The sequence below is a fragment of the Schistocerca serialis genome, chromosome 1 (assembly GCF_023864345.2).
Source record: "Schistocerca serialis cubense isolate TAMUIC-IGC-003099 chromosome 1, iqSchSeri2.2, whole genome shotgun sequence".
Taxonomy (NCBI): Eukaryota; Metazoa; Arthropoda; class Insecta; order Orthoptera; family Acrididae; genus Schistocerca; species Schistocerca serialis.
Window position 1 is genome coordinate 753,068,776 of NC_064638.1, and position 13,299 is coordinate 753,082,074.

General features: G+C 40.6%; 1 protein-coding gene across 1 annotated transcript in view; it reads right to left on the reverse strand.

Moving 5' to 3' along the window:
- Positions 1 to 1,940: 1,940 nt before the first annotated feature.
- Positions 1,941 to 13,299, reverse strand: part of LOC126458146 (lipopolysaccharide-induced tumor necrosis factor-alpha factor homolog) — a 117,992-nt gene continuing 106,633 nt past the window's right edge. The window contains exon 4 of the mRNA XM_050095005.1: positions 1,941 to 2,271. Within this exon, the coding sequence (XP_049950962.1) occupies positions 2,172 to 2,271 (100 nt within the window). The 3' untranslated portion in view covers positions 1,941 to 2,171. The remainder of the gene's footprint in view (positions 2,272 to 13,299) is intronic.

Consider the following 13,299-nt stretch of genomic DNA (forward strand, 5'->3'; position numbering starts at 1 on the left):
TTCGTTCTCCTTTGGTGTTCCTGGAGGAGAAACTAACCAGAGCTTGGTATATGCAGAATGTTGTTGTTCTTTTGCCGTTCTTGCAACATGAAGGTGCTGTCTTGTTTCAATAGGATAACTCTCGCCCACACACTGCCCATAGGACTTAAAGCTCTCTGAAAGACGTGCAGAAACTTGCTTGGCCACGATGATCTCCGGACTCGTCTCCAATTGAGCACGTGCGTGATGTGATGCGAGGAGAAGTGACTCGTGAGGCTCGTCAACCAACAACTCTTACAACGTGAACAGATCGAGCAGCCATGGAATAACGTATTCCAGGACGACATTCACCATTTACAAGATCGACTGGATGCCAGAGTCAGCACCTGCACTGCCGCCCGTCGAAAATGGTTCAAATGGCTCTGAGCACTATGGGACTTAACTGCTGAGGTCATCAATCCCCTAGAACTTAGAACTACTTAAAGCTAACTAACCTAAGGACATCACACACATCCATGCCCGAGCCAGGATTCTAACCTACGACCGTAGCGGTCGCGCGGTTCCAGACTGTAGCGCCTAGAACCGCTCGGCCACTCCGGCCGCCCGCCCATGGAAGCTACACCACATACTAATATGGGTGTTTCAGCATGGGTTGATACGTTGTACCCCATAACAACTCGCGCTACTGGTTTATAAATGTAATCATACATGCACTCCATATGCAACAATGAATTTTGAGTGAACTAGAAACCTCTAAAAGGATGTACTAATATGCGGTGTATATGTCTGAGCTTTTAGTACTTGGCTGTCAGGAGATTCGAAACTATTAGAGAATATGAAAAATCAATTATTCGAACAGTATTGCTGGTAGTGCGATGTAATTTTCTGGAAATATTGGGAAAGACATAAACTCATAAGAAGGAAGTTATTGTTAGTATAAGTATTCCATAGGCAATTTGCATTACAGACAAGACAGTAGTTGATATTTTGTAGTGGTTTAACCGGGAGTGTCACCAAAAGGAAAAGTACGTCTCGTCTGTCGAGTGGACGCATAACTATTGGTCTACATAGTCTTCCATTTGTAGTAGCCTAAAAATACATTTCAATACCTATGGACATAACTCAGTGCACCTATAGCGCCATTAGCCAGTGAAAAATTGTAGCTCTTACAGCACTAAATGTATCCTGGTTTCAGTAATTCATTTACATTTCTAATGTGTCAGCTAGTACGTAAGCTTAGAAAACAGAGAAGGAACCAAAAGGTTACCGAGATCCAAAGAAAGTCTGCAGTACATTAGCTGCGACGGAAACGCCAGCGGCAGATAAAAGACAAATTTTTGTAAATTCAACAGGCAAACAGGTTTGTCTGTTTGGTTAAGTCCACGTAACGGGTAGGCAAACTGTGACAGTCAGATGTAAGCAATATCGTCTTAATTTGAAAGCCTTTATATGGAACAGCCCGAAAGCACTGTGCAGTTGCAGTTGCAGGAAGTAGTTTAAGAATAGTCCTAAAAGCATGTGGTTCTCACAAAGTGACGTCTGTCGAAGTTAGGATTAACATAACATGTGAATGTATATGCATATATATTACGAAAATTCTGCACTTGAAGAAGGGGAATCATTATTTTCATCTTTGACTAGTAATGGTTTGTTCCAGCAGGCGTTGGATTCACCTCAATACCATTCGCCTTGGACTATTGGGCTCTTCATCGCCGTAGTAAATGAAATTCGTAAATATTTTTATTATAATATGGCTCAGTTTGTATATTTATTTGTAATCATTCAGTTACATGTTTCAACGACATTAGTTAATAGATTTTGTATGTAATAGAAACATTTCTAAATGTCAGCTTATAGAGCATAATGTTGTAGGTAATGCTTTACACTTAATAAAACTCTTCAGTACAATATAAAATCATACATAATTAACAATAAATAACGTAATTACTCAAGACACAGATATTAAAAAAGGTTGATAACATCATGTAACGCTAATGCCTTACTTGGACAAAAAAGTCGTTTTAAAATGATTTGTTGAATATTTTCCTACTGAAAACCAGCAGCATCCAACCACTGAAATGTACGGTAATAATATAGTAACTCAGTCATACATTCCCTTGATAGTTTCCAGTCACATATTTGCAAAAGATACATTACTAATGCACTGCTCACCCGAGCTAACGCTCTGGTTACTAATCATATGTTCCGAGGAATGTCTTGCAGTCTGGACAATAGTGATTCTTCGCTTGGCAGCTGTCTACACAGTATGGAATGCAACAGCAAAGCCAACACCTGAAACAGTCAACACACTCAAAATTATTATGTATTTTTTGTACTTGATGAACTCTAGGATCATTCTAAATACTATAAATTTTAGTGCATTACGCTCAATCCATTTTTCTAGTCTGATTAATTTATTTTTCTCTATGTTACTTCCCTCCTTTATGTTACTAACAGAAGAATGTAATTTAGACTTTTGTCAAAGCACTACTACTAATTTTATCACAGTATATAATTACTTCAGAGATAATACATTAAGCTTAAGAATTATGACTATCAAAATATGTTACAGATAATGTCTGTAAAAGGCCATATAACATGGTTGATAAATTCAGCCCAGCGTAAACCATGCCAATTAAAGATTAGCAAGATCAAAAAGTGAACTGACAGTCCAGTACAATGATTTTTAATCTTTTGGTGATGTAGAATCAAATAAAAATTAAATTTAAAACACAACATCCAAAAAGTAACAAAACAGGTCAAGATTGGCACATTTGCAGTGTGTTACGGCAAATATATATCGTGCAGTTAGATGGACAATTTCAAATATCAGAGACAGCGTATTATTCTGAAACGAAAGTTAGTAACAAAGTTAAGTTTCTTCAGAACTTGGCGATGATATTTTACAGGTCAGGTTCCATAACAGTTGACACAATTGCCACAAGCCGCGAGATGACTACAGACAGCACGGTGTATCACTGTATTCCCCTTTATGGAAGTGCACTAAGTAAAGATAACAACAGCTGAAACACTAAATTCAATCCAAATGCTATCAGGCAATAATGTAAAAAACACACAAAGGAATGATTTTAAAAGTGAAAGTGTACAAAAAAACCACACCAATAAAATTCAGAAGCTGCTGTCTCAGTCAAAACCGTTACAAAAAGTCCTTGTAAGTTTAATACTGAATGGTAGTTGGCCAAACAAAGTTCGTAAAGGAATATCTGCGTGCTCTCATAATATCGCACACACTCAAGTTGATAATAAAACGATTCAGACAATTAAGAACAATAATTATAAAAGGTAATTAGCTGAAAAACACGTTAATTGGTTAAGCAGGAACTTGCAGTACTTTGCAGGTGACAAATAGGTCAGCAACATCTCTTACAGTTGAAATAAATGGTTGTAGATTCGTCACAAGTTGCATTGAGGAGTATCTACACTCCTGGAAATGGAAAAAAGAACACATTGACACCGGTGTGTCAGACCCACCATACTTGCTCCGGACACTGCGAGAGGGCTGTACAAGCAATGATCACACGCACGGCACAGCGGACACACCAGGAACCGCGGTGTTGGCCGTCGAATGGCGCTAGCTGCGCAGCATTTGTGCACCGCCGCCGTCAGTGTCAGCCAGTTTGCCGTGGTATACGGAGCTCCATCGCAGTCTTTAACACTGGTAGCATGCCGCGACAGCGTGGACGTGAACCGTATGTGCAGTTGACGGACTTTGAGCGAGGGCGTATAGTGGGCATGCGGGAGGCCGGGTGGACGTACCGCCGAATTGCTCAACACGTGGGGCGTGAGGTCTCCACAGTACATCGATGTTGTCGCCAGTGGTCGGCGGAAGGTGCACGTGCCCGTCGACCTGGGACCGGACCGCAGCGACGCACGGATGCACGCCAAGACCGTAGGATCCTACGCAGTGCCGTAGGGGACCGCACCGCCACTTCCCAGCAAATTAGGGACACTGTTGCTCCTGGGGTATCGGCGAGGACCATTCGCAACCGTCTCCACGAAGCTGGGCTACGGTCCCGCACACCGTTAGGCCGTCTTCCGCTCACGCCCCAACATCGTGCAGCCCGCCTCCAGTGGTGTCGCGACAGGCGTGAATGGAGGGACGAATGGAGACGTGTCGTCTTCAGCGATGAGAGTCGCTTCTGCCTTGGTGCCAATGATGGTCGTATGCGTGTTTGGCGCCGTGCAGGTGAGCGCCACAATCAGGACTGCATACGACCGAGGCACACAGGGCCAACACCCGGCATCATGGTGTGGGGAGCGATCTCCTACACTGGCCGTACACCACTGGTGATCGTCGAGGGGACACTGAATAGTGCACGGTACATCCAAACCGTCATCGAACCCATCGTTCTACCATTCCTAGACCGGCAAGGGAACTTGCTGTTCCAACAGGACAATGCACGTCCGCATGTATCCCGTGCCACCCAACGTGCTCTAGAAGGTGTAAGTCAACTACCCTGGCCAGCAAGATCTCCGGATCTGTCCCCCATTGAGCATGTTTGGGACTGGATGAAGCGTCGTCTCACGCGGTCTGCACGTCCAGCACGAACGCTGGTCCAACTGAGGCGCCAGGTGGAAATGGCATGGCAAGCCGTTCCACAGGACTACATCCAGCATCTCTACGATCGTCTCCATGGGAGAATAGCAGCCTGCATTGCTGCGAAAGGTGGATATACACTGTACTAGTGCCGACATTGTGCATGCTCTGTTGCCTGTGTCTATGTGCCTGTGGTTCTGTCAGTGTGATCATGTGATGTATCTGACCCCAGGAATGTGTCAATAAAGTTTCCCCTTCCTGGGACAATGAATTCACGGTGTTCTTATTTCAATTTCCAGGAGTGTATTTCAATTTTTTGTGGGGAGGTTACACTTGGCGACAACCGGCCACGATCGTATTCTTTGTGAATCTCTGAGAAGTAGTCATATATCTGCTCTTATTTACTTAAATGTAGTTTACATCTGTCGCAACGCATTTACTAATTTGTCGCTCTTTCTTTCACAGATCATCGGCAATTTATTGCTCATTGTTGTAATTGTGTTTGTTCCATTTTTGCTTTGACTTTGTTTCATTTTGTGCTTAATTTTGATTTGTGAAGAATGCCGCGAAAAACTGTTAACAGTACATCGCGATGTGCAATGAGTGAAATAGTCGACTCAAATAGTTTGACAGATAATACTAGCGACACTCAGTCTAATAGTGATAACTGCCTAATTACAGATAATCGGTGCATGCCGATCACTAGTAATGATTTTGATCCTAATGGTGAACAAACACATTCTGTTATGTCCACAGTAAATGCGACAAATGATGACGCGGCACGTTCCGATACAATGAACGCTGCCCAGTTTGACACACCCGGTTTGCAAAACTTGAATTGTGAACAGATAAATTTTTCTCACGAAGATGAACAATGTAGTCAAAATACGTCAGATTTATTTGATTCTGAGGTAGTGACTAACAATGCACATTCAATTGGCGAACCTGTCCAAGAATCAGAGAATGACCAAATGGTTATACAAAACGCGACAAATGCACATACACCATTACACAGCATAGAAAATAGAGTCGCTAATTTTGGCTTGGATCAAATTATGGCAGTATTGCTACAGTCGAAGAAAGAACAAGACGACAACTTCAAACAACTTAATGAAAGTTTCAAGCAATCGAAGAAAGAACAAGAGAACAATTTCAAACAACTTAGTGAAAAACAAGACAACCTTAATGAAAATTTCAAACAGTTGAATGAAAAACACAACAACCTAAATGAACAGAACAAACAACTTAGTGAACAGATTACAGTCGTTGCCGCGCAATGTCATGATACTAAAGAACAATTACGTGAGGAAATTAAGGCTTGTGCTAGGAGTAGTAGTGAAGAAATTAGATCTGTGGTTCAAGAATTAAGTAATACACATGCAGCCACAGCTAAATTACTTAGAGTTGCAATTAGTGCAGTCGCTAAACAATGCTCTGAAAACGCAACACAGTTACGCGACGAGTTTAAATTAATGTCGGCAGAACTTTCACGTACACTGGATGCGAAAGTAGACGCGAAATTTGACCAACAGAACAGCGAAATTGACTAACGTTTTAATCACCACCCACAAAACAGTGAAACGCGTTACCGTAAATTTATACAGGAACAGAATAAAGTAAAGCGACAAGTCATGGAAACAATTACTGCACAGAGACAGGAAGATAAGCGTAAATTGTTTACGAAAGCAAAAACATACGTAGACAACAATATTGCTACAGTATCAGACGAAATTAATACTATCAATCAGTTGAACACCGAATTACATGATGAAATCTCTGATCTTAAAACAAAAACAGACACACACACAGTAGACTTTCAGCCAGTGACCGACAGACTTGAACAATTAGAACTAATACAGGATCCCGATGCCATCAAAGCAGACGTTAAAAAATTGAACGAAACCACACGTAAAATACAAAAACAAATTAACGCTTGTAATAATAAAAACGATGATCAGGTAAAAGTACTGACTGAAAAATATGATGAATTGGCCAGTCGTATTGATGTTATCGAAAGTAATAATGACACCAAATCAGACGATACTTCACCAATTTCGTTTAATCAAACACCCGAATTCCAAAATTTACAGCAGACAATCAGTGAGATAGGTTCCTCCAGTAATACATAACGTAGAAAATTGTCAACTTTACAGCAAGAAGTGACAGAGATGAAAAATGTTTCAGCCTCTAACACAGCACAGCATATGCCACATTCCAAACATTTATCACACTCACACAGCATGTATAATGCAGGTAATTTACAGACAGTACGTGAGTTAGATTCCACAGTCACAGACAAACAGACTAGGATACAATCATGAACCTGTTCAGACATTCAGAGACGAAAATTTTGATTACAAGCACTTTCTATCCGTGAGAAAATTTAAGGCATTTAAAAATGACAGAACACAGATTCACCCCTTGGATTGGATACAACAATTTAGCTTTGCTTTTCCACCGACTTGGCCTGTAACACACAAACTTGAATTTATTTGCAGTTTTTTGGAAGGCGAACCGGCAACTCGTATGAGACCGATCGCGAGACAATGCTACTCGGTAGAAGAATTCCAGAATGCTTTTCTGTCAGCGTATTGGTCGAAGACGACACAGCACGGAATCAAGGATCAACTAATTTGTTTACCGAATTATGAGAACTCAAATTTTTCCACTGTCACGCAATTTTTTGGACACATGGTCCAACAAAACCAGTACTTAAGTGAACCATACAGTGAATCTGCACTTACTCAATTATGTATTTCTAAATTACCACGATCGTTAAGAGTATCACTTTTAACAGGTCAGCAGAAAGAAAATATTTCGGCATTCAGAGATCTGTTACAGCTTTTGGAAGTTCAGCAATCAGATTATTCCTTCATAAACAAAAATTTTTCATATAATAACCAAGGTCAACAAGCATACAGCAATTACGATCAGCCACGCTATTTCAATAGCAAAGGTAATAGATGCTTCAGGAACGACAACCACCAAAACTCTAATAACAGACAAAATTTTAATTATCAGTATCGTCAAAATTATCAACAGGAACCACATTTTGGTAACAATAGAGGTTTTTCCCAATAACAGCAACAAAACCAACCAGTTAGCATACCAAACCAACAATGCAGTCTGCAAGGTCAACCAAGCTTTAATGTTTCGCCGCCTACACGCATAGCGTCGGGTCCGCCAAATAGTAACGCACAGCAACAAGGAAATCAGTACGTGCAGAAATCACACCATTTCAACTCGTATCGCAATGCACCATATAGAAATGACTATCATGACAGACGTAAAAGTAATGAGCACAATTTTCAGCGTACGTTTAATAACAGTCGGTCTTACCAGCAGCAAAATCATCCGCAACAACAGATTATCATGAATGAACCAGACAGTAGATATCATCCCGAACGTAATACGTCAGGTCGAAGTAACAGAACAGTTCAAATAATCGAAATGCCACAGCATCCTCCCGCAAATAATACCACGTCAGATAGAATTTGACTAGATACAGTACAGGTTGCATCTTCCAGCAACGCAAGCAATACTTTTGACACGCAGAATCTTGTTCACGAAAATGTTATTACTTTTGACGACATCCGAGACACTCTTTTGCAGGAAATACCAGTTATTCAAAAAACCATTTCCCACCCTGTCATTGAGGTACAGATTGGATCATCCAAATTTTCAGCAGTAATCGATTCTGGATCACCTATGTCAGTTATAAATGAGGAAACTTTCAACGAATGTAACAAAGAGAATACCTATCCTACGTTACCATTAGGCAAACCTAAAGTAAAAGGAGCAGTATCTGGTAAAGGAGTAGATGTAAAATTACAGACACATTTATCATTTTGTATTGCAGGTCATACATTTCACTCAAATTTTTGGATTGTTCCCTTATTGACAACAGACGTTATTTTAGGTACGAATTTTCTGGTACAACACGACGCAATTATTGACTTTAAAAACTCCTATTTAATGTTAAAGGATGAAAATGTACAACTGGCTTTAGAATTTCAGCACTCTTTATCTGCAGAAGAACAAACAATTAATCGTAAAGAGGTCATTTCCGCATCACGTAACCTAGACTGTCATTCCACATTGTTCACAGATATGTACGTACACAACTATAATACTCCAGACGAAGCCGATTATGACGTTATGCAAATGATTTCTGATAAAGTTAAACAGAGCAGTGCAAATACAGACGACGAACGCACGCAACTACGCAAAATTCTTTTACAGCAAGCTCCAGTTTTTGACAACGTCCCTGGTACTATGTCCGGTTTTATGTATGAATTTCAAGTTAAACAGCACGACATATTTAAAGCCAAACATTATCCCATTCCGTATATTCACAGAGAACAAGTTAAGAAAGAATTGCAAGCTATGCTTGACCAAGGAATTATTGAACCGGCAGTTAGTCCGTACATAAACCCATTCCATATTGTTAAGAAAAACGATGGTTCACTTCGTCTCGTACTTGATTCGCGTCACATCAACGACATTATTATTAATGAAACAGATCGCCTACAGACACTAGAAGAACTTCTAAAGAAATTTCATGGTACTGCTATTTATTCCACATTAAATTTGAAATCTAATGAATTCACGGTGTTCTTATTTCAATTTCCAGGAGTGTACTTTTAATCAAGGCGGTATATGGCTGGCTTAACAACAGCTGATTGCACCACATAGGACGGAAAATAGAGGTAACAGAATACGTTTGAGAAGTATGACCTTTAATTCAGTGACCCAGTCAGAATCTTGCTTGGCAATGGTTGAAGTACGAGGGGGTAAGGCGGCCACAGAGCCTAGAAGTAAACAGAGGAGTTTCCAGACAAAGAGAGGTGTGTCAAACTTCTCCTTCCCTCTGGGTAACTCATGTCCCATGAAGGGGCAGATGGCTTGAGGAATAAGAGATGATTTCCCACATACTAAGAACAGAAGATGTACTCGATGCAATTGAGAAATGTAAAAAGCGTGAAGAGAAGTGTGGGAAGACTGCAGAGTAGGATGGTTTAGTGAAATTGTATTTAGATGTGAGCATTCCTACCAAGCACCAAAGGACGAAGGTGTTGGTTACTAAATGCATAGTACTTCTGGCAGAAACAGGCAGAAATTCCAGTGGAGGATACATCAGTACGTACCCTCAAGTACATGATTCTTCAGCGTTGATGTCAAGAGTTACATAACAAATCGTTCATATCTCTTAAAATAAAGTGAGAGCAATAACTTTCGCGGAAGAAGAATATAAAGTTTTATGTATTATGTGTCCAGTAACGAGTGTTTGAGTATGACCTAGAGGAGATTGACGGCGAGCATACTGAGGGTGAAGTTTTCATAGCAGTCTGTTGGCCGATGAGTAGATGAGAAGTTGCGGCGAACAGTTCTTGATCACCAGAATGCCCACCGATGCGCTGGCATGTTTTCCGAACCCATCCGATCCGCGTTATGGTACTAGGGCGTTGGACAACACTTGGTGGTAATATATCCGTCGACTGGGACGGTAATTTCGGAACTGGCTTGATGCAGTGCAAGGCGATTAGGCTATGGGCCAGAGTTGGATTTCACCATATCTCATCTGCTTCTTCAGCGATACGCTTTAATCCACAGAAACACACTACTTATATACGCCGAACAGATCTAGAAGAGTTCTCTCGCCACTAGCCTTTTGATCATTTTGGCGTTTGAGCTTCATCTCTTCGTGTCTCATCTATAAAGACTTGAAATTACGCTCATCGGATATGGATCCTGTAGATCACCATGACTGTACATCAAATGAAATACGTCTACAGGGAACAAACGAAATAATCATTATTTTCATAAACTAATTTTCGCGCCTTTTTAGGACATCTGCAGATGACACATCCAAAACTTTACTAATTCAAAATTGTAGCATCATGCTTGCGACCGACCGTTTCTTCAGTAATCTACTCTTGTAATTTGGAAATCTGCATCGAAAGGTTAGTTCATTTACTTTCTGTGGCAGTGGGGACGGTAATGGTTTTAAAATCCTACTCTTGAGTCCCAGTGTCATTGTCTTTCAGTCGTAGAGTTAAAACCTCCAGTGCCCAAAAGGATGCCATAATTTTGAATATGAAAACGTCGGCATGCCTCATCTGAAAATATGGCTGAAAAGGTCCGAAAAATAGTTAATGAAAACAGATATATTTCATAAGCGTCTGGTCCGAGGTGCGTGCAGGTATATTTTGTCTAAAAACTTTCCTTAAATCGTTATTTTTGTACTAACCAAAGTCGGATTTTTTTACTTAATGTGAAGACTCTCAGTCGCGAAGAATCTCAGTTTTATTCAAAAACATTGCCTTTAATTCAGTTCTGTCTGAGTATGACAGTGATGAACATTTGCTGTTACTGGAATTCTCAAATGGTTCAAATGGCTCTGAGCACTATGGGACTTAGCATCTGAGGTCATCAGTCTCCTAGAACTTAGAACTACTTAAACCTAACTAACCTAAGGACATCACACACATCCATGCCCGAGGCAGGATTCGAACCTGCGACCGTAGCAGTTGCGCGGTTCCGGACTGAAGCGCCTAGAACCACACGGTCAGAGCGGTCGGCTGGAATTCTCATACAGGGTACAAATCTGCATTAGATAGCAGTAAGTAATCGACAAATGGCATATTAGAAGTAGTGTATACAACAATGAATCCTTATTACCCTGCGTAAAGCTCACGCCTTGGCGCAAATCTTTTAATTGACACCACTTCGGCTCTCTTAACTTACAGAGGTGTCTGTGATGAATGCGTATTGAGTCAGCTTACAGTATGTGTGCTAAACGAGCGAAAGCGGCGAAATACCGCGACGGTACTTTGTCCACTACCTTCGAACACTTCCAAGTGTAAGTAGGCTGTTTATGTTTTCTTATTGGCAACGTTACGTAGCAGTCTGTAGCTGCTTTGCATTGTTGTAATACTCGCCATTGTAGTGTTAGGCAGCTGGATGTGAACAGCGCGTAGCGTTGCGCAGTTGGAGGTGAGCCGCCAGCAGTGGTGGATGTGGGGAGAGAGATGGCGGAGTTTTGTAATTTGTCATGAACTGCTATATATATTATGACTATTAAGGTAAATACATTGTTTGTTCTCTATTAAAATCTTTCATTTGCTAACTATGCCTATCAGTTGTTAGTGCCTTCCGTAGTTTGAATCTTTTATTTAGCTGGCAGTAGTGGCGCTCGCTGTATTGCAGTAGTTCCAGTAACGAAGATTTTTGTGAGGTAAGTGATTTGTGAAAGGTATAGGTTAATGTTAGTCAGGGCCATTTTTTGTAGGGATTTTTGAAAGTCAGATTGCGTTGCGCTAAAAATATTGAGTGTCAGGGTTAAAGCACAGTCTTGTATAACACTGGTCAACACTCATTTTCTTGCCAAGGATATTTGAGTGGCTTTAGGATGGGTTAGTGGTGCTGAGGACGAATATAGCAACCATTTATGCAGTTTGGCTCTAGTTTTTGAGATAATGCATGATTTATTCAAAAAATTAGAAAAAATTGCTAATACTGAACTCGAGCGCTACAAACTACAATGAAAAAAGAAAATAATCTTTATAAATAGCTTCTATGAAAACCTGATAGGCATTTGTCCACGTATAAAACATAATTGAAAAGTTTCTCTATAAGTATATCATTTTTCGTCCATGACGAACCGCTTCCTGCACGCTTTCCTTTTATAGGTCTCTTCAGAACAGTCACGTTGCAGATTCCAGCAATAATCTGCCATCATATGCTTGTCCCATCTTCCTTTATATCTTTCCTCTATTCTTTTCGTATCTTGATGGAACCGATCTCCTTGTTCCTCACTGAAATCACCTAGATTACGAGAAAATCGATCCAAGTGGCTGTGAAGGAAGTGCAATTTTATGCTCATGTTAGCTCCTAAGTTTTGAAAGTTAGTGAGCATGTTTTTGACCAGTTCCTCGTAATTGGGAGCTTTATGATTGCCCAAAAAACATTTTACAACAGCGACAAAACTGTTCCAGGCCGATGCTTCAGTGAAAGTCATGACACTTGTAAAATTGGTATCGTTGATGAGCCTGCGAATTTGAGGACCATCAAATATTCTTGCCTTAAGTTTTTCACTACTGAGTCCAGGGAACGTATTGTAGATGTATGTGAAGCAATTACCATTTCTGTCTAAAGGTTTGGTGAATTGCTTCATTAGTCCTAACTTAATATGTAATGGTGGAAGAACAATCTTGTCCCTACTAACCAGAGGTTCATTAATGATGTTTGCTTCACCAACAGCCATATGTTCCCTTGGAGGCCATGTTTTCTGCTTCCAATGTTCGTGCTTTGCCCTACCATCCCACATGCAGATAAAACATGGGTGCTAGGTGTATCTACTTTGTTGTCCAAGCAAGAAGTTCACCATTTTCAAATCAACACAAATCAACCACTGGTGCTGCATATACTGAATTTTCTGCAGAACCATCTTGATGTTAGCATATGCTTCACAAAGTTTTGTTGAGTGGCAATTGGAATAGATGCGTAACGATTGCCATTGTGTAGGAGAACACATTTTAAACTTCTAGTGGAACTGTCTATGAAGAGACGCCAGTCCTCTGGTGTATATTCCGGCAGCCCCAATTCAAGTAAAAGTCCAGGTATATTGCTGCAATACACTATAACCTCTTCTTGGTTGAAGTATGGAAGAAGGTTTTCTTCTCTTGTCCGGTAAGCTGTTATTTTAACACTTGGATGAAGACAGTTCTTTTCCTTAAGCCTGGATGCTAAGAGTTCTGACG